Source organism: Erythrolamprus reginae, chromosome 1 (genome assembly GCF_031021105.1).
Source record: "Erythrolamprus reginae isolate rEryReg1 chromosome 1, rEryReg1.hap1, whole genome shotgun sequence".
NCBI classification, from domain to species: Eukaryota; Metazoa; Chordata; class Lepidosauria; order Squamata; family Dipsadidae; genus Erythrolamprus; species Erythrolamprus reginae.
The window spans coordinates 106,502,443-106,525,501 of NC_091950.1; the positions used below are offsets into that span (position 1 = coordinate 106,502,443).

Here is a 23,059-nt window from a genome sequence, read left to right on the forward strand (position 1 = left end):
TGATCTCATCAAAACATGACAAAAACACTCTTGATACATGGGGGGAAACCCTGAACATACCAAATACATACCTATACCTGTGAAAATCTACAAAAACAAATATTTATCTATCTGTCTGTCTGTCTGTCTATCCCTCTGTGTGTGTGTGTGTGTGTGTGTGTGTGTGTGTGTGTGTGTGTGTGTGTAATAAATGATATGGATATGGAAAATACAATATGAGATTAAACGATTATAAAGATAGACTTAGACAAATGTTAATGAAGGTAAAAGAAACCAAATAGTATTGTAACATGAAATTAGATACAGAAACATTCTGAAAAAGCTGTAAAAGCGAGTAATTATTCTTTGTATTTGTTTTGATGTATGTATTTTTTTTCTGCATGTTTTTGGCAGTGTCTTATATGTCTTTTTAATGGAAAAACTTAATACTTTTTTTAAAAAAAAGAATAACTTCATTGTCACTTTGAATGTTCACTAATATATTGCATTAACATTACATTTTGTTGTATACAGCTCCCAAAAGGTTCACCCTCTCCAATGTACACTACATAAACATGACAAAATAAATACAAAATTATGCATATTACATATATGACACATATATGTGTCTACATAATATGACACAGAGAAACAATGAAGTCTAATTTGGATTTATACATGTACATGGCAAGAATAAAATCTTGGAAGATTACAAGACGGATGGCCTAGAACAGTGTTTCCCAACCTTGCCAACTTGAAGATATTTGGACTTCAACTCCCAGAATTCCCAGCCAGCGAATGCTGGCTGGGGAATTCTAGGAGTTGAAGTCCAAATATCTTCAAGTTGCCAAGGTTGGGAAACACTGGCCTAGAAAACAAAGCTGCTACAGAATTTGGTGATCCTGCTAGAAATGCTTTGAAACCTCTTATACATGGGGAGTGCAAATGAAGGGGGTGGGGAAAAGAAACTTGGAAGCTTCTGTGAAGAGAAGGGCAAGGAGGAGAAACTACTTGACCAGTTAATGTGTTACAGAGTGAGCAAGGTTCGGCTGCTCCAGCTACAGTTAAATTGGAAGCCTTAGAAAGTCACCTTTGGGTAGATTTGGTGAATGCAGAGATAATATACTACTTTGCTAATCAAATGTCAAAGAAGAATTCCAAAGAGAAGGACTGAAATTCATCTGTATCTCTACAGAAAAGTGGAATGTGAAAAGCCAAGTATTTTTCAGTAAGTGTAGCTAGCTTTCAGGTAACAGTTTTATTACTCATAAATGCAGCCTTTTTTCCCTTTTGCCCTTTGGGAAAATAAACTTTACTGAGTTCACAAACAGGATACTTGTTCCCACTGCTGCTTGCTAAGTAGAAAGTATAGATTATACTAAGGGAATACTTAGATACTCTACTTAGGGTGCCAAAGAGCGATCTATGGATTAGCTGAGAAAATGAAGAGGATAGGGGAATACTACTACTACTACAACCATAGTTCCCTCTAAGCTGAGCAGTGAGCAATCGCTCACTTAAAAATCATCATCAACTCAGAGTTTTCCAAACCTGCCCAGAAGCCAAGAGGGAAAGAGCGAGAGGGAAGGAGAGAGAGAGGAAGAGAGGAAGAGAGAGAAACATAGAAAAAAGAGAGGAAGAAAAAGAGAAAGAAAAAGAATGGGAGTAAGGAAGAGAGAAAGAAAATCAAAATCTAGTTTGAAACTAGCTCAACTATTTAAGTGGCATTTTGATATTGATAGAGTTGCCCTATTACGAGCTCACTGTTATAGACATACAGTACAGTATTTTATTTTGAAATTCTCTGAGGCAAAACAGGGTGGGTGTTTTGTTTGTTTGTTTGTTTGTTTGTTTACTTACTGTTGTATCCTGTAATGGCTACCTTGTATCTCTGTAAATAGTTTGTTCCTTGCTAAAGCGCTGTCTGAGCTGGAAATCAGGAAGTCGCTCCTGATTGGCTCAGACGCGCTCTGCTCTTGCTTTGGCGGGAACCGCAGTGTATAAAAGAAGCGGTTTCTCCCAAGCAGAGCAGACGGTACTCGCTGAAAGTCACTTACCTATGCTGAGCTGAATAAAAGTACCGTTCTAACAACCCTGCCTCTGGGTTTACTTCACTGGCGACGACGGACGAAAGAAACTACGCGTGCAACATGAACAATCTCCAAATCGGCCGGGCTCCTGAGTTCTTCGACCCAGAAAAGACTTCCTGGGACGACTACCTAGCCAGCTTCGAGATCTTCCTCGAGGCAGCAGGAATACGGGATGCCGACGCCGATCGAAGACGGGCCATTTTCCTAAATTACTGCGGTCCAGAAATCCGCGCCCTCGCCCAGACTCTCACCGACCCGCTGCCGGCAAGATCCGTCGCTTGGGACATCCTACAAGACAAGCTCGCGAGCCATTTCAGGCCAACAAAACCAGCCATGGTTTTCCGGCACCAGTTTTCTAGAATGGCTCAGCGCGAAGCGGAATCAATCAACCAATTTGCAACGCGACTTCGAACGGTGCTTGCGAAATGCAAGTTTGACAACCCGGAAGCTCGCCTCACCGATGCCTTAGTCTTTGGCATGAGAAACGCCGCGGTCAGGAACAAACTCCTCACCGACCCTACAAACAGTGATTAAGCTAGCGCAAACCGCAGAGGTCGCCGACGCCGCTGCTAAAGAGCTGATAGATCACGAAAAAAGTCATCGCCAAGATAGACTCCACGTTCTCCCGCGCCGAGGACCCAGATGATCGCAGCCCACCAGCTCGCAACGAGGACAGCTGTTTCCTGCTGCAAGACCAGCCGAGACAACACAGACTTCCTCACCCCGCCACCCCCTGCGCCGGTTGCCGAGGAAACCATCAGCGCCAACGTTGCCCCTTCCGGGACGCCATATGCCGCCGCTGCAACCGACGGGGCTACATCGCCGAAGCCTGCAGAGCATCAGCACCGGAGGAAACCTTCTCCACACCGCGCCACCAATGACCCCAGAATCAAACACCCCAACCGCGAGAAAACCGACCCTTCCGTTTTTCGAGCCGTAAGAACTACTCAGCTGCTAACCGCGACTACTCAAGAGGTAACACTCAATTTTTCGTGAATACCACGGCAACAGAAAATGGGGGCAAGATTGTTATTTCTTTACTTTTAAATAACAAGCCATGTTCTATGGAACTTGACACGGGGTCTAAATACACCATTATGCCGTGGGAAAATCTTAAATTGTATATGCCTAGCCTGTCTAAATCTGAGCTATTGCAAACCTCGTTGGTAATTAGAGATTTTCAAGGGGGGATAATCTCTGTTCTGGGCAAAGTGAATGTACCTATCGTATTTAAGAATGTTAAATGTACCCTACCCATGATTGTTGTTACAGGGGCTAAACACTCTCTCCTGGGGTTGGCTTGGATGGAACCTTTGGGAATTGAAATTTCTGGTATTTGCAATGTCAACTGTGATAGCATGCCTAACTTTTTACAAGAGTTCCCTGAAGCGTTTAGCCCCACCTTGGGGTCGTATAAAGGGCCCCCTATCTCGTTTTTCATCGATCCCAAGGTCCCACCTGTCCGGCTCAAACCTCGCAGGGTACCCCTTCCGCTATTCCCCAAACTTGACCTGCAGCTGGATAAGCTCATAAGCCAAGGCATTTTAGTTCCTGTGGAGCAGGGACCATGGGAAACACCCATAGTCACCCCTCTAAAACCGGATGGCTCCTTAAGAGTTTGCGCTGACTATAAATCTACACTAAATAAGGCCCTCCAACACCACCCTTACCCATTCCGGTGGTACAACAACTCCTGCACTCCCTGGGGGAAGGGAAAAGGTTTGCAAAGATCGACCTCGCCCAGGCTTATCAGCAACTGCCGGTCGATGAAGCGACAGCAAACGCGCAAACGATTGTGACCCACAGGGGTGCCTTTAAATGTACCAGATTACAGTTTGGAGTAAGCATAGCCCCAGGGATATTCCAAAGCATAATGGAAAGATTGTTATCAGGGATTAAAGGGGCCATTCCCTATTTTGATGACATCTTAATTGCAGGGGAAAACCAAGAACAGCTCAACAAAAGGATTAGGGAAGTACTCCAGAGACTTCAAGACAAAGGTTTGAGAATTAAGCCTGATAAATGCGTATGGGGAACCAACAGTGTAGAATTCCTAGGTTATAAAATAGACAAGGAAGGTATCCACCCCACCACTGAGAAACTGAGAGCTATTAGAGAAGCCCCAGAGCCACAAAATAAGACTGAATTGCAAGCCTTTTTAGGCCTGGGTTTACTTCACTTACTTACTTACTTACTTACTTACTTACTTACTTACTTACTTACTTACTTACTTACTTATTATTTCTGTGCCGCCCAGTTCCGAAGGGACTGCCGCTCAGACACTATACTTTTACGCCCACCCCCCAAAAAATTAGAGGGAACACTGACTACAACTACTACTTGTAATAAATAAAAATTTAATAAACCAAAACAAGTTATCCCAGACATTAGAGCATGAGATAACACATGAAGGGACCAGGACTCTCTCAGAAGAGGGGATGGGGGAGATAAGAAATGAACAATGAAAAAGAAAATTGGGTGACTTAAAATAATTTAATGGATGCAGAGTATTTTAGGTCATAGCTTTGTGTAAAATTAGTTCCCCTTACTTACATACAAAAGTATATTCTTTTCCATTAAAGAACATTAATAATTTTCTGGTAGAAACTTTCAGGGATTGAGCTTCAATTGGGTTCAGGCAAAACAACCAATCAGAGACTAGCTCTCACCAAGCTGTACCAATTGGAAACTCACTTGACTAAAAACCAATAAACTGTCAGATACCTGGCTGTAAATATAGGAGCCCAATCAATCCTTATTCAGTTTTCTGCATAGTGGACAACCTTGCTTCTGAAGATGCCAGCCACCATTGCTGGCAAAATGTCAGGGATTCTGTCTAGCCTACAATCACTAACTCTGATAATAATAATTTTTAATACTTATAATTAATTATAATAATAATTTTTAAAGAACTAAAATCTGACAGTCCCGTCTTTCTGTTGAAAAAAACATACATCTCCCTCCAGAAATGCATAATCACACCTTTTTTAAAATTGTCTAGGCACAAATAATCCATTATTCATCCCTGTTTATAAATGGATAGATTCTAAATGTCTAGGATATAGTTTAACAATATGTTAATTTCTTTAAACCTTACTATTTAGGAAATGGCATTTGTAATTACTGTACCTTAAATATTCAAAGCTCATTAATAAATATGTGAAACCTAGAATATAAGAGGGGAAAAATGACTGCCAAATAGGATAGCAGTTGTCATGGATAATGAAAAAGAACTAGTTCAACTGCAACAGTTTTGTGCATTTGACCAACTCAATGGAATTACAGCTGCGTAAATGCAACGGGATACCTCAATATTCGTTTTTGGGCCCAGTGCAGAGGTGGGTTGCTTCCGGTTTGGACCAGTTCTATAGAACCAATAGCAGGAATTTCCCCCCACTCGTTGAATGGGGAGGAATGGCTGTCTGGCCACACCCACTAACTGGATCTCTCGGCAGCACCATTTTGGTTTTGGCTTCTGCGCATGTGCAGTGCGGTACAGTGGTGGATTGCTGCTAGTATTCCCCAGAGTTCTGTTCCAGTGACCGCCATATTGTACAATTTGCGTGCCATCTTCACTGGTCCTTCGAGCGGCGCAATCTTTTTTCCTGAATTTTTGGGACTTTTTTGCCTCCTGCGCATGCACAGAAACAAAATCTTATGAAGGGATGCTCGCATGTGTGATTTCAGCAATTTTTTGCTTCCGTGCATGGGCAGGAAGCAACCCCCCCCCCCCCAAAATTCAGGAAAAAAGATAGCGCCACTCAACAGACTGGTGAAGACGGCACCAGACCTGCAAGCATCTCCTCATGAGATTTAGGCATGTTTTTGCTTCCTGTGCATGTGTAGGGATGTGCGCAGGGGTGCACGTGGGCATGCATGCATAAGCGTTTGAATCTGCAGGATGCACACGCAGCACACCAGTATGCGGGTAAGTAGAACCAGCCACAAGTGCAATAGTGACAAGTTAAGTTAGAACCCATCCCTGGTCCAGTCCTCCTAAACATCTTTATAAATTACCTAGATGTATGATCTGAATGGGTGTTTATCATATTTGCAGATGTCATTAAACTGTGGGTAACTTCAACAGTTTGCAAAAGAGACTCAAAATTCAAAAGGACCTTGACAGATTGAGCATTGGACCCTATTCAACAAGATGCTGGTCAGTGGTAAGAAAAATAAGAACCTGCACTTAGGCAGGAAAAACCAAATATAGTACATATGTACAGAATGGACAATACCTGCGCAACAGGTAGTGCCTGTAAGGAATTATGTGTCTTGGTGGAACATTGCTTAAGTATGAGCCAGCAGTGTGTTGCAACTGCCAAAAAAGCTATAGCAATCCTAAGCTGTATCAAAGGAAGAATAGCATAAAGAACACAAGTAGACATGGTACTGCTCTATACTGCACTACTAAGGTCACACTTGGAATACTTGGAATACTGTATGCAGTTCTGGTCACTGTGATACAAAAAATATGCTGAGACCCTAGAACAGTGATGGCAAATCTATGGCATGGGTGCCACAAGTGGCATACGGAGCCATATCTGCTGGCACACAAACTGTTGCCCTAGCTCAACTTTAGCACACATATGCACACCGGCCAGCTGGCATGGAAGCTCTGGGAGGGCATTTTCAGCTTCCAAGGGCCTAACTAACTGAAGGGCTGGTGTGACATAAAAGCTTTCTTCCAATTCTTGAAGGGTTTCTCACAGGTAAGGGAGAGTCGATTTATTCAAAGTACCCGAAGGCAGGATAAGAAGCAATGAGGGTGATCCAACCTGGAAATAAGGATAAATTTCCTGATAGTGAGAACAATTAGTCAATGGAACAACTTGTCTCCTTGAGTTGTGAGTACTTTTGGAGTCGTGAATAATCCATCATTAGTAGTTTTCAACCATTTGTCCAGAGTGGAATACAGTATAAGCTTCTGCCTAGGGCAGATGATTGAATAGAAGACCTCCAAGGTCTCTTCCAGCCTATGATTCTATGATTTTGGTACTAGTTCATGCATAAGTCTGTCTGTCTGTCTGTTTGTCTCTCTCTATCTCTATCTATCTATCTATCTATCTATCTATCTATCTATCTATCTATCTATCTATCTATCTATTTGTCAAACATGTATAGGATAGTAGTATGTATAAACATAAGTAAAAAGTAATGATAAAAAAGGATAGTAGGACAGGGATGGTAGGCACAATGGTGTGCTAATCCAAGCCCCTTACAGACAGGGGTGGGCTACTGCCCATACGGGGGGAACGCAGTGGGGTAGCAAAAATGGGGCTCTACCCCAGAGCACCAATTTGCACTGAAAGATATTGAAAAAAAATGCAGGGCATCCTGCATAAGCCACACCCACAGTGTGGTAGTAAAAATGTTGGTAGCCGTTCACTGCTTACAAACCTCTTAGAAATGGGGAGAAGTCAGCACAGCAGTAGACAATCTAAGGTTAAAGTTTTGGAGGTTTGAGGAAGAAACCAGTGTCACGTAGTACATTCCAGGCATCAATCAATTGCTGAAGTCGTATTTTCTGCAGTCGAGTTTAGAGCAGTTTACCTTGAGTTTGAATCTATTATGTGCTCATGTATTGCTGCGGTTGAAGGTGAAGTAGTCATTAACAGGAAGCACATTTTGGTATATGATTTTATTAATTACAATTAGATCAGATCGGAGGCGATGTAGTTGTAAATTTTCTAATAGCAGTATTTCAAGTCTGGTATTCTGTTGCGAGCGGAGGAGTGAAGGACTCTTCTTGAGAAATATTTTTGGACACTCTTGATTGTATTAATGTTTTTAATTTAATTTAATTTAATTGTATTAATGTAATTAATGGACTCTCTCGATTGTATTAAATAATCCCAGTTAAAGCTTTGTTTGATCAGAAAGGATCAGAATGCATCTCCTAAAGAGGTCCCTAGAATTTTTTTTATAGAATATGTTTAGGGCTACCAACAATTGGTTATTTAGTCACAGTCCAGAATTAGTCCCTAACAAGAAATAACTGTTCTTTTTCTTCACTGTGGCCTGTCTGCCTGCCTGCCTAGCCAAAAAACGTCAGAAAGCAAGAACTGATAGCAGTAAGAACGTCTATAGCAAGAATAACCATGCCTTGCTCCGTTGTTACCTGCATGCCTTCTGGATAATAGTGGAGTTTGGACTTAATGCTTTTTACTGGTCTGGAAAAAACAACAACAGGCATATAGTAATGATGTCATCACTTGCTTACTCAGCCACACTTTCCACTCCTTTGTGAAAGGAAACTGATAAAAGGAAACATATCAATTACTGACAGGCATTTTTTATTTGGACACTGCTCTTATCCTTGCAGCTAAAAATGCAGAATGCGGAAGCTTCCAATGCTGATAAAGGAGTGATGGGAGACTACAGTGAAGAGTAGTGGATTTTTCTGAAAGAACCCATTAAAACTGAATGGAAAGAGACCCGATAGAACTATCGATGGCTACATAAGTAAATATGACTAAAGAATAGCAATGTCCTTAACGTAGGCTTTTATAATACAATAAATGTGACTTGTAGTTTTTAAAAGGACGAGAATGCATCCCTCCAGTTTTTTGTATCAATATATACTGGTAAAAATAAATAAAGGGAACACTCAAATAACACATCCTAGATTTGAATGAATGAAATATTCTCATTGAATATTTTGGTCTGTACAAAGTTGAATGTGCACAACAGTCTGTGAAATTGATTGTCAATCAGTGTTGCTTCCTAAGTGGACAGCTTGATTTCACAGAAGTTTGATTTACTTGGAGTTATATTATGTTGTTTAATAAGTGTTCCCTTTATTTATTTTTTGAGCAGTGTATTTAATGGGGATATGTAAAAAGGGTGCTTTGAAGTAGGTGAAAGTTCTTGGATTGAGATCACAGTGCCAAGATGTTATATAGTTGATATATTTGAAGGCTAACATTTTTGCACTGGAAAATGAAACTTAGGCAGGGGGGAAAGAGCCACTCAATTCTTCTAGAATTGTTTTTCCACAGAGAAGCACAACACTCCTGAAAGAAAGTGGCCCTAGGAACATCAGGACAAAAATAAATTTTAAAAAACCTTGAGATTTCAGGAAGCTACACAGATGGGATGTACTGTGCATAGTGGATGAAAGGGATGAGTCTATAGTGGCTCCATAGAACAAGATGTAATCAGAACAACTTCAGGCTATTGTGATCTAAAGGAAAGATAAAGAGAGCTCATAAAAAAGCCAGCAGGGTGAATAAGGAGCTGTCGGATGTCCTGAAAAGCAAAAAGGAAGTGAACAGGAAACAGCAGGACATACGATTAACAAAGTCCATAAGGAAAGGATTTTGTCACAATTTCACTTGAAATGATTTTTTAAAATAATCTTTAATAAATTTTCTAGTTAAAAACAACATAAAAACAAGACATAAAGAACACATAAAACACAAACAAACATGGTCAAAGCTAACCACTTTTACAGCTACCGTATATCATTTCCAAATATATTTACAATATATAATATTACTATTTTCATTTAAATAACCTCTATTATTTATTCAGTTCTATGTTCAATGGATTGAATTTGTACAATATATTCAATACCCATTTCTTCCATGTTGATTATATAAACCTCTAATTATATAATTAAGATATCTAATTATATAATTAAGATATAATTATATAATCTAAGTATTGCCCACAAGATCATATGCTGCCTGTCGGTGACTACTTCAGCTTCAACCACAACAACACAAGAGCACACAACAGATTTAAACTTAATATTAGCCGCTCCAAACTTGACTGTAAAAAATATGACTTCAGTAACCAAGTTGTCGAAGTGTGGAAGTCATTACCAGACTCCATAGTGTCACCCCCAAACCCCCAACACTTTACCCTTAGATTATCCATGTTTGACCTATCCAGATTCCTAAGAGGTCAGTAAGGGGCAAGTACAAGTGCACTTGAGTGCTTTCCGTCCCCTGTCCTATTGCTCTCCTATATCCCCTATACGTTTCTTCTATTCCTATATATCTTCTATTTTTTCATATGTTTTATTCCTATATCTTCTATTCTTTCTTAGATATATTTTACTATGAGTATATCCTCTATAACTTTCATTATGTATTTTACTATGTGAATATCCACTAAAACCCTAATTGTGTATTGGACAAAATCAATCGATCAATAAATAAAAACTAGGTTGTCTTGGTCATCTAGAAGTTACTTATTAGTTATTATGTTTTCATAATTCATTGGGTAGATTTGGGTAGATTATTGCCTCTATCGTCGATAACAATTTGGGAATTTTTGGATAATTCTCCTTTTAATTTTATGCCAAGTTTCTAATAGAGAGCTTCTTTTATAGTGTCTTTGGAATTAGGCATGATTTTTTACATTCCACGTAATAGAGTAATTTTCTTTTTTAGGATAACATGTATTTATTTGTACAACACTGTGGTTTCCGTCCTATTCTTAGCCATAATGAGTTTTTATAGGGGATTTTATCTTTTATATTTAAGGGGTATTTATATTGCTGTATTTAGTTGTAAGCTGCCAAGAGTCCTTCGGGAGTGGGGTGAAATGTAAGAATAAATAAAAAAAATAAATTAGTACTGCAGTCTGCTCAGAAGTTGAAATTTTATTTGAATGCATGATAGTTCAGGTCTTAGCTAGATATCCTGGATAAACTACCTATGGAGGTAGGAATATTCTTTTTAAATCTCTGGTTTCAAAAAGTGTTGTGAGTGATCCTTGTCAGCCTCAGGACATGTCTCATTCTGAGGATGATGAGCCAGGTGCCTTATTTTATCCTGGGTTAAGGAGGTTATCAGATGGAAGGGAAGCCGAGAGTTAAGTTGACAGTGATTTAGGAGTGCCTCAGGGAGCTGACGTTACAATGGAAAGTTGGTCCCTGTTAGATAGTGATCATGGTATTAGAAAATGAATGGTTAGATCCAAGATATAGAAGACAAATAATAATAAGAGATTCAAGGTAAGAGGTATTAGTCCACATTTAGTAGCTCTGTGGTTTGTAGATGTCACTTCCAGGATTTAGCCGGAAATGTAGGCGTGGTCTGACAACTGCGCTGAAAGAAAATGGCATAGATTTCCGTGGCATTCTTGAAAGAAAACAGTAAAGATTTATGAGAGGCTTCTCTAAATGAGTCCAAAGATGTTTTGTTGAATTGTCTGCTGTCATCCGGTAAGTTTTTGCCTAAAGCAGTGATTTATAGTGTTTTATCTCCAAGCTATTCAGAATGGAATGTTAAGTATGCCAGAAGAGCTATTAGTTTCCCGCCGAGAGAGAATTCTCCAGCCATGCTGTTTGCATTTTACCTGACTATATTTCCATGTATATAAACTGCTGTGAAGAACAATAAAAGAGATTGCTTGTTTGAACAGTGGGTCTTTTGGAGAATTTGTGGAAAACATAGCCGTGCCTAGAACAAAAAGAGGTATTTTTGAGAAGTGCAGTTACAGTTACACTTGACCAGTGAATCATTTTACTTTAAATCTAATTGTAATATTAGATTAGATGACTAGAAAGTTTAATTAAGTAGGGGACAAGATGAGTAAGCTCTTGCAAAGCTATTTGCCTCATTGCAATTGGTGTAATTGCAATTGGTGTAATTGCAATGGTATTTGTTTTTGTTGTTCTTCAAAAACCAAAGGGTTTCAACTCAATGGGATATGTTTCAGAATACCCAGGCATGGATGCAGAAAAGCTTAGTGCTTTATTGTGGAAAAGCAAGGGAAAGCAGTGTTTTCAGAATACTTCTTCCAAAGAAATTTCTAGCATTATCGGGCATGGACTTCAGTTAAACATTTTGCTATGTATTAATTGTACACAGAACTTGATTCTTTTCTTTGAATACAAGAGGAACTTGAACCTAGGCTGCACATGGGCTCATTAAAGTGTTTATGTGATAAAAAGGAATCATAGCCAAGAATTCTCTTCTGCAATTAACCGTGCATTATGCTGCACTGCAAACAGCCTTAAGGGAGACCAGACAGCAGATAGTATTTAATGTAACATTTGTAGACATGCACCTCCAGTACAATTCTCATGTACAAACACGCTGTTTGATCCAAAAATTTAGTTTACGAATGTTCACACGAAGAAGGTATTTCCAAGTGTTTATTGTCAAATACTGTCCATTTATCATCAAGATGATGATTTCAAATAAAGGTAGAAAAAGACATTGGCAAGCTGCAGAATTTGATTAGTGCATCATTAAATTTCCACCGGAGGCTTTGTAAATTTGATACGTAGACATATGAAATGAAGAGTTGAAAAAGTATAACTTAGATATGGATACTCTGTGAGATTGGATAGCATATCAAAAAGATCACACATTCAGTTATTGATGGAATCAAGGATCTGAAATAGTGGTGGGATTGAATTTTTTTTAAAACTACCAGTTCTGTGGGCATGGCAGGGAAAGGATACTGTAAAATCTCCATTCTTTCCCCATGCCAGGGAAAGCTTACTGCAAAATCCTCATTTCCTCCTGATCAGCTGGGACTTGTGAGGCAAAGAATAGATGAGGGTGGAGCCAGTCAGAGGTGGTATGTACCAATTCTCCAAACTACTAAAAATTTCTTCTGCTGGTTCTCCAGAACTGGTCACAACCTGCCGATTCCCACCTCTGGTCCGAAGGATTCTTATGCTTCTCTGAAAATACAGATAGAGGATCTGAAAAAAACTGAACAATGGTGTTCCATACTTCGGAGCTGTCCCATCTAAGATTGCAGAACTGTGTTTCACAAGGAATTTCCAAAATAGTCTTCAAATTACCATTACTCACTGAATTGTAATTTTTAATGTAACAGAATGGGGAAAAAATTCTTCTTCTTCTTCTTCCTCCTCCTCCTCCTTCTTCCTCTTTCCTCCTCCTCCCTCTTCTTCTTCTATGGTTGTAGATCCATCAGTTGCAATAAAAAGACTGACTGACTTGCTTATTTCCTGGGCCTGACCATGGTTTTGTCTGAGTGTGGCTCAGCACCTCCCTGGCAGGTGGGCAGTGTCCAGTGGCATCCCTAGAAGGTGTAGACCCCACTGCCAACATTTTCACTTTCATACATGAACATATATGAACAGAACATACATGAACATTCATTGTCTTTGTCTCCCCACAGCAATATGTCCCAACCTTGGTAACTTGAAGATATTTCGACTTCAACTCCCAGAATTCCCCAGCCAGCGAATGCTGGCTGGGGAATTCTGGGAGTTGAAGTCCAGATATCTTCAAATTGCCAAGGTTGGGAAACACTGACCTATAGAATAGACCATAGTGTTCCTTATCAATGCTGTCTTATTTGAAAGGAGGTCAAGTGGTGGATTGTTAAGTTGCATCCAAATTTAATGTCATTATTCTGTGAATAGACAATAATGTATAGTGATTAACAGATTGTAAAATTTCAAGGCCACCTAAATTATCCACTCTCAGCCAAACTCACTTTGCATCTTGTTTGGATAAAATTTGAGAAGACTCCCACGTAAAATGCTCTTGATTTCTCAGAGAAAAAAGCAAGATATAAATGTAATGAATAAATAATGCCGTGCCTTTAAAATGTAATTGCTAATGTTACATTACACCTATAAACCTATAGGTGTAGTGAAAACCTATACCTGAAATATATTTAAAATTGTTGGACATACCTAAACTATGTATTTTTTATTGTATTTTTGTGCGGGAAGGTTTGCAACATCTTTGTTTCTTGCCTGTTGCAAAACATGGGAAGATACTTTGCCATGTTTAGATTTCTATGTTCTTTATTAGCAATCAAAGCTTTGCCTTAAGAAAAGGAGGGGAGCACAATGAGGAGCTAAAGTGCGTTAATTGTCTAATTATGTCAAAACTGGTTTAAGCAGGAACTCTGTATAACATAATGCATAATACAAAAAAACGTCCATTGAAATGCGAGAGATATAGAAGAAGGCATGACAATAAATAATTAGCATGTAATGTTCCATCATCTAGGGATTTTAAAATAAGTTTCCTATTGCAGATATTCAGTTAGGTGTGGATTTCGACAGGATTTAAGAAAAAAAAAATTCTTCTAGCCTCCCAGTTTAAAAGTGTAGCTTTTTCCTCTTGGTAGAATTTGTATGCTTTAAATTGTGGTGTAATAGAACAGTTATTCAGCCATCCAAGTTTTTATAACACCTACAACTAGAGAAATTGCTTCCTATTATGTTATTACTGAAAGAACATATCATGACTGCAAGGCTCTCTCTAAGAGAGAGCCTCCGGAACCGCCTGCTACCGCACAAATCACAGCGACCAATAAGGTCCCACAGAGTTGGCCTTCTCCGAGTCCCGTTGACTAAACAATGTGGTTTGGCGGGCCCCAGGGGAAGAGCCTTCTCTGTGGCGGCCCCGGCCCTCTGGAATCAACTCCCCCCAGAGAATAGAACTGCCCCATCCCTCCTTGTCTTTCGCAAACTACTCAAGACCCACCTTTATCGCCAGGCATGGGGGAGTTGAGACACCTTCCCCCAGGCTTTTATATTTTATGTTTGGTATGTATGTGTTGTTTGGTTTTTAAATAGGATAGGGTTTTATATGCTTTCTTTTTTAATATTAGATTTGTTTCGCTATAACATTGCTTTTATTATTGCTGTGAGCCGCCCCGAGTCTTCGGAGAGGGGCGGCATACAAATCTAATAAATTATTATTATTATTATTATTATTATTATTATTATTATTATTATTATAAGTGAGCAATGCATCCTTAGAACTATAGTCAACAATACTGTAAATAAGTGCTTTTCTGCTTGGACATCAAGCTTCATGCATTTTCCTAAGCCAGTTTAGCTTAGTTTAACAATTATGATTCTCTTAGTTAATTCTTAGAAGCTGTATGAAGGGATTGTTCCAATAACTGATCCAGCAGTCTATAAATTGAATGAATTATAAAGGTATAAATGATTTGTTCTGTTTATATACTGTATTACTTTTTCTCTGGGTCAGGGGTCTGGAACCTTAAACACTTAAAGAGTCATTTCCCACAGAAACCACAGGGAGCCACAAAACTTGGGAGGGCATGGCCAACTCGACATCCAACTCACTCCAACCCAGTCACATGATTGTCTCTCTCTCTCTGACTCTCTTTCCCTCCCTCCCTCCCTCTTCCCCTCCCCTCCCTTCCCCTCCCTCTATCTCTGTCTCTTTCCTTCTCCTTTCCTCCTTTTTCTCTTCCCTTCCCTCCCTCTTTCTTCCCCCTTTCTCTTTCCTCCTCTTTCCATCTCAGTCAGGTAATGCATTCCAGGCGTTGATCATTCTATTGTTGAAGTCGTATTTGCTGCAATCTAGTTAATAATAACAACCACCTCTACTCATTTTCAAAGCACCTTGTTGAGATGAATCATTCCAGATCAGGATAATTTTTTATTAATATTATATTAGATTTCCCTTTCAACTACCTTCCTATGGAGGCTCTCAAACAATTTCAAAATATCCAAACTTGGTTAGAGGATGCTAAGGCAACCACATATGATTTATTTTATATTTCAGGTACTTCCTACCATATTTTAGATTAGCCAACCCAACCTTTTGGGCACAAGAGACAGATTCCATGGAGAGGTTTTCCTGTGGATGGGAGGGGGCTCGGTGTCACGTGCTTCCTGTACCCCGGGAATGGGGCTTTGTTTGCAAGGCCTGGTGGCTGATATGCCATGGGCCAGCGCCGGTCCATGGATCAGGAGTTGGGATCCCATTTTAGATAGTTTTTGATTAGAGCTTAAGGTTTAGCACCCGATTTTTTCCAACATGGAGCCCCCAGATCTATTGCACTACAACAGAATAATGCTATTACATGTTTCAGTGTTGATAGGTAGGAAAAGGGTTTGTTGTAAATCAAGTCTACAGCTATTTGGGACCACAGAACTATCCCTCTTTTCCTGCAGATGGAGAATGGGACCTTGCTGAAGTCATTTTTAAGACTTTAGTACTTGCAAGTACTGCATAGCTGAAAAAAATAACAAATGAATTAATAGAACAGACTTGTAGGCTCTTCTAACCCTTAATTTTTTAAATTTATATTATATCAAGTACTGTATATCCTAAGAGTTTACTTTTGCCCATTGAAATGGGCAAAAGTTTTTTTTTTTCCATGGGATTGCACCATATTTTCAAGGAGCTTTTTTGGTGTCCTGACTTATCCTGTATTTCTAAATTTCCAAAGTTCTGTTTTGCTATCTTTTTTCCCCCCAAACACAGTTGGCAAGGGTTAAACTTGTCTGTACTAGCATGGGTGTGTGTGGCTTTGGCACAAGAAACACATACTGCCTGAGGTTCCTTAATTTACTTTTACAATTTTCAATGGAGAAAATTTGGCTGTGGAAGCACAATCCCGAGAGGTTGGTTTTGTATAAGCCCAATCAGGGTTATCCCTGATGAAAGGTAAAAATGGTCAAGACAACAAAAGCATGCAATCAAAATTTCACCCCTTTTTGCATGTAAATAGGGGCAGAATTTTCAAGGTTGTGGCTGCAATCTTCCTTTCTTTGGCTCACTTCCAAAAACACTCCTACATCCAATTACAGGTTATCATAAATGTAATTATAATTGCAGCTGTGTTTTTTTAAAATCTAACTCAAGGAACGTTATTAATTGGGAGGAGACAGTGGTTAAAATTGCTTTTGTAAAAATGAAACTATTGAGATACCATATACAGTATAGCATGCTGCACAAAGAATACAATATGCTGTTTGATCTAAGCCAGTGTTTCCCAACCTTGGCAACTTGAAGATATTTGGACTTCAACTCCCAGAATTCCCCAACCAGCGTGATCTAAGCTATATAGACAAGTAGGAGTCTGAAATATTTGATAACTGCACAGAGAAATCCCAGGTTGGAAATTACAATAGGAGTGAGAATATTTTTGCTGCTCCAGCGTGATCCAAAGTGGGCAAGGTCATAAATGTTGGCCATTTGTTTGATATTTTGCAAAGTTCTTTGGATAATTGAAAGAATAACATAACCACTTCAAGATTTGTACTTATTTCACTCTCCTCAGAAGCTCCAACTCTATCCAGTTTGGGATTATGCAAAGTGGACCAAAGTTGTTTTGTAGTGTATTTATATTTATTCATCACATTTCTACAATGTCCCTCTCACCTAAGAGACTCACGTTTTAATGAGGAAACAGCTTAAGATCATGTCTCACTGTTAGCTATTAACATATGCTAACTTGAAAGGAATCCGTATTATTTCCTGTTGATATTACTTTTCACAACTGAAAATTAAGCTGTTAACAGGCTATTGCATGCTCAGTTACTTGAAAATACAGCCCCTGGCTACATAAGTATCCACAGCTAGGGTTATCAAATACAGGTACTGTACCTTCCTTGTATTCATCTTAATAGGCTCATAAATAAACTGTCTACTGTTTGTCTATATAAAAACAGTAAGCATGCAAGGCACGCAGAATTAGGATTTTTTTTTAGTTGAACAGAACTTTGCAATTTGGCTACAAAAAATTGGTAAACTATTATGTGAAAGCAAAATGTTTAAACGTTTTTCTGTGTCACTTTGCTGCCATCTAATGAGCATTCATTTCTGCAGCCCAGGCACTAGTTGAGGGCCACCTTATCTTTAGAATTATTCGTTGGACATGACTGATGGGTAAATTCTAAAACCAGTGAATATCAATTTAGTTTTTCATTCTGCTATCTGCTCTTCTTTTGGTCTTCTTCCTTCCAACAGCAAGGAATGTAGGAGAAAATAAAAAATGGCTTCTTCACGTGAGTACACACTTATGGACTGCCTAGTGCTGATATAATGAAACTTAAATAAAAAAACATTATATCAGACATTATTGTATTTTTTTTAAAAAAATATCTAATTTACACAGTGCATTTAAATTATTGAAATCTCATATATGTAACTCATCTATAACTCCAAACTGTACCATTAGTAGAAATTACATTCCCACAATATGGCAAGAGGAACAAGAAGCCACTTATGATGCAGAGTCAAGATTTTGCCTTCTTGTTCCTCATTGCATACTATCAGCCCATTCCACAGCTTAGAAAATGAAGGCAAAAATATAATATCCCAAGTATATTTTTGGCTGGCTTGTTGATATCAAAATTGCCAAGAAACCCAGGAATTCAAACATTTTATTTCTTCACACTTGTTGCAAGGAAATCCCAGGCTGTGTTCCTATCTAAATACAGTATATGAAATGGATTTGTCTGCTTTTCCCAAGTTATTGTCCTCTACATGAAAGGGGACCACAATTGCAGAAGATCTCCAGCCACACTGATTAAGATTTGTAGCCCTAACATATTTGAAAGAGATGAAACATATAAGAACTGGCCAAAATGTGTTGCAATTTGATTCTTAGTCTTACCAAGATCTGAGAACTGGCTTGTAGTTAGCCTCTAACAGGAAATCACTTAGGTAGCTGAATTCCATTGAATTAAAATTCAACATAATCTATTTACTGAACTATAAATTCCCGTATTTTCTATGACAGGTAGTCTTCTCTTGTGAATTTTTAATTCATTGACAGCAGTCTCTTCTGATTGATCCTACGGAGTTTCAGTTTCTTTCACAGCTTCTTCAACATAATCTGCTGCTAGATTCATTCGACAGTTCCTTAGAGCTTCTATTATATCCTCCACCTTTGCTTCCCTTCCTTTTGATTTTTGCCATTCTACAAGGGATTGCATCAATTGTTCTTGCAAATTGTAAGGATTAGCAACCATAATCCTATCCATCTTGACATCTGAAATTCCAAGTGTTCGAGCGAGCGTTTTCCAGTTCCTTCCAACATGTTCACATATGACTTCAAAAGCTCTCTTCAGTTTATCTAGAAAGAAAAGCATACTAAATATCAAACAGATGTATTGCAGTGGGACCCCTACGCACCATCTACATACAAATCTAATAAATTGAATTGAATTGAATCTATTATGTATCAGCTTTATTAATTCCTTGTCCTTTTCTGAAACTCTTGCTACTTAGGGATTCAATATTTACTCAAATTGGAATATGGTCCATACTACCAATTACTATCCAAATGAAGTATGATATACAAATTCTTCTTAAATTTTGACACAGTCTCTGTGTCATATTCTAAGACAGCAGTTCTTAATGTGTCTGGGGATCCTTAGGAATCTCCAACACCTTTTCAGGGGCCCTGTGAAGCCAAATCAGTTAATATTTTTAAAGTTCTCAGTTTCAATTTCTAATATAGTAAATATCGATATCTATAACTAACATTGCTTGTCCCAGCTTCTGCCCATCTAGCAGTTTGAAAGCAGGCAAATGCAAGTAGATAAATAGGTACCACTTTGGTGGGAATTCTGTGCACTTTTGGCTATGCTGGCCACATCACCTCATAGATGTCTTCGGACAACATTGGTTCCCTTGGGTGGGGTGTGGATATCAGAAACATTAATATGGGGCTACTCATGTCCCATATGTTCTGGGAATTTCAGAAATTGTGTTCTTAATCAACACCCTTCAATCGTCATTCCTCACTTGGCACCCTCCTGAGATTAGTCCAAATTAAACAAGTGGGATTCATTACAGAACTATCATAGGTTACGGGTGATTTTAAATTTATTACACATAGTCCTTGAGTTATGACTAGTTGTAATTAATGTCAGTTGTAAGTTGAGTCACCCATGTGATTAGTCTGTCTTATGACAGTTTCTGTGGCAGTCACTAATCAAATGCTGCAGTTGTTAAGGAAACCAATGGTTTGCGATGGGCCTTGTTTTGCCAAAAACTGGGAGTAAACACCGTTTTTCAGTTGTGGTAAAATGTGATGTGATTGTGGGACAATGCAAATGGATGTAAATACAGCCTGGCTGATGAACACCTGGTATGATCACATGACTGCATGGAACTGCCAGCGACTATCAGAACTTTTAGTTGGAGTCATAAGTGCCCCCAAGGAGATACATAATAAATTTGAATGGTCACAATGTGATCAGTATTAAACCAAGGCCTACCTGTATAGCTTCTCCTTCCAAAAGCTGAAACCTATTGTTCCTGAAGATTCTCTCTCTCTCTCTCTCGCTCTCTCTGTGTATCACATGTTTTGCTGAACTTTTTTTAAAATTAAGGGAGACTAGGATAGCACTATTTCAGCCTTGTTCTGGCCTCATCAACTAGCCATACCCTGGTATGACTAGCCATACCCTGGATCACCCTGGTATGCTGAAGGAACGTCACAGCTCCTTTTTGCCTCCTTTTTGATCCAACAGAAAAAACATATAGCCCCTCCCTTGTACAAAGCTGAAGGGATCAGATCTGGTGGCCTGTATTCGATAGTGTTTTTGTGACGTTTGGATGAGATCACGCTCATTACCTTCAGGCTGGTATCCTAGGCCAGTGTTTTTCAACCAGTGTGCCGGGGCACACTAGTGTGCCGCGAGACATGGTCAGGTGTGCCGCGAAGCTCAGAGAGAAAAAAAGCAAGAGAGAGAAAAAAAGAGAGAAAGAAAGCAAGAGAGAGAGAAAGCAAGAGAGAAAGAAAGCAAGAGAGAGAGAGAAAGCAAGCAAGAGAGAAAGAGCACGAGAGAGCTAGAAAGAGAACAAGAGAGAGAGAGAAAACAAGAGAAAGAAAGAGAGAGAGAAAGAGAGGGAGGAAAGGAGAGAGAGAGAAAGACATAGAGGGAGGGAGGGAGGGAGGGAGGGAGAAAGAGAGCAAAAAAGAGAGGAAGGAAGGAAGGAAGAGAAAGAAAGAGGGATGGAGAGAGAGAAAGAAAGAGGAAGGAAGGGAGAGAAAGAGGGAGGGAGAAAGAAATAGAGTGAAGGGGAGGAAGAGAGAGAGAGAGAGAGGATTTTTTTGTCCAAACTTTTTTTAGCCGCCCCCACCCCCCCTTGCTCAATGTGCCCCAGGGTTTCGTAAATGTAAAAAATGTGCCGCGGCTCAAAAAAGGTTGAAAATCACTGTCCTAGGCTTTGCAATGCTGCGAATAAAGTGAGGTTGGAGCTGCCGTTTTTTCTATAAATTTGTTTCTATAAAAAACCCTGAACACACCAAATACATATATACATATATACATAAACACACACACAACCCATTTTTGCTGATAATGAAAAAGAAGGGGGACTAGTATAGATCTATTTTGATACACACAAACACTACAAACACACACACACACATACATACATATACATATGCAGTTACTTAATAATATTCTTTCTCCTATGTCTCTCTTCTCTCTTGCAGTTACTTGAGGGGCAAGAGATATGGAGCAGCTTGTTTGGATAAAAGCAGCTTGTCTTTTGAACAAGACACTTTAGACTTTTTTAGACCTTAGTGTTTTTTAATTAACTTAAATATTAGATTTGTTTTACATTGTATTGTGTTGCTGTGAGCCGCCCCGAGTCTGCGGAGAGGGGCGGCATACAAATCTGATTAAACTCAAACTCAAACTTATCCAGGCCACTAAGGTTGATTTATAGGTGCTATCAGACCCCTCGGAGTTATTTTTGTGAAATACAAGAGTCATAGGAATACTAAAACGTGTAAGTCTAAAGTGTCTTGTTCAAAAGACAGGCTGCTTCTATCCAAACAAGCTGCTCCAAGCTGTGTATTCTAGAGCAGGGGTAGGCAAAGTTGGCGCTTCTTTCACATTGGACTTCAACTCCCAGAATTACTGAGCTAGTGTGGTTGGCTCAGGAATTCTGGGAGTTGAAGTCCACAAGTCATAGAAGAGCCAACTTTGCCTTCCCCTGGTCTAAGAGTATTCCTATGACTCTTGTATTTCACAAAAATAACCCCAAGGGGTCCAATAGCACCTATAGATCCACCTTAATGGCCTGAATATTTACCAAAAAAATTAAGTCCCCTTCAGAGCCAGTGGGATATATTGCAAACTAGTGCACAGAGACTGCAGCCCCGACCCTCAGGGTCCAAAGCATCTTACTTACACACACACACACACAACCCCCCCCCCCAAAGATCAATAAAATAAAAAAGAGCGACTCACATTTTTGTTTATCCTCCGGCTGACGATCCGGATCACCGTCCTGCATTTGGACATACCGCTCCAGTTGGGTCAGTAGATCTTCTCTTTTCAAACTCGCCAGCAGGCCCCTCAGAAACGCGACGTCGTTGTCCCCGATCTTTTCCTGCTCCAGGAGGATCGTGAAGAGCTCGTTGCCGCTGCTCACGCCCTCCAGCTTCTTTTTACCAATATGGCTCCGGCAAAGAAACTTCAGCTCTTCCACTTCCTCGGGCGAGAAGGCCCGCGAAAACGAGTGCAGCAAATCCAAAAAGGGATCCATTCCCGGAAACACAGAACCAAGACGGGGGGGAGATTCAGATGTTGTTGTGTGATTTTTTTTTTGTCGAGAGTCAAACTTCAAGCACAGTTAATAACAACCACCACAACCACAACCAAACGTTTCTGTCCCTTTTTAATGCCGGCTTCCTCTTTTCCGAAGTTTGCAAACTTCTGGTTAATTTCAAATATGCCGCTAATTAATCCGAAGTCTAATTAATTAGAAGTCCGCCATTTAGAAGTCTGCAAACTTCTGGCTAATTACAACTCCGGGCCAAGCAGCATCCTAAAAAACCCAAAAACTATAAGTTGAAAAACTTCGGAATTTTTTTTTTTAGGCGAAAACGCGTCTTTCCCTCCAGCCCACCCGTCTGCAGAGGTCTAACTTCTACAATGCATTCGAGTTTGAATGACACAGAAATCTTACTTTTTGGGGACTTTTCTGAAGTGCTTCCAGCTCTGCGCGATCCCGACGAGAGAGGCTCGTTTTAGGAATCGAGATTTATTTTATAATTTTTTAAAAAGACAAAGGGAAAGAAAAAGCCTCGAGACTTACTTCCCGCCCCCCCCCCACTTCCAGGCGTCACCAGAGGAAGAGGCTGCGCGGCAGGAGTGCGCTCCGCCCCGCGTCTGTTTTTTTCAAGGGGGCCCTTCCGGAAGGTGGCGGCGCCGCCGCTCAGCTTTTCACCACCAATCCGTTAAAGCCGCGCCCCGTTTGATTCCCTAAAAGGCAGTGTTTCCCAACCTTGGCAACTTG

General features: G+C 39.7%; 1 protein-coding gene across 2 annotated transcripts; it reads right to left on the reverse strand.

The window, feature by feature from the left end:
* Nucleotides 1-18,156: 18,156 nt before the first annotated feature.
* On the reverse strand, nt 18,157-23,026 carry FADD (Fas associated via death domain). 2 transcript variants are annotated; one of them, XM_070761538.1, is made up of 3 exons: nt 22,859-22,957; nt 22,009-22,588; nt 18,157-18,869 (listed from the first exon to the last, which is right to left on the reverse strand). In XM_070761538.1, the coding sequence occupies exons 2-3, from the start codon at nt 22,304-22,306 to the stop codon at nt 18,589-18,591; spliced, it is 579 nt and encodes a 192-aa protein (XP_070617639.1). In that variant the 5' UTR covers nt 22,307-22,588; nt 22,859-22,957; the 3' UTR covers nt 18,157-18,588. The 2 variants fall into 2 exon arrangements, with proteins under 2 accessions (XP_070617639.1, XP_070617630.1); XM_070761529.1 differs by having other exon boundaries at nt 22,009-23,026.
* Between the last annotated feature and the right edge of the window lie 33 nt (nt 23,027-23,059).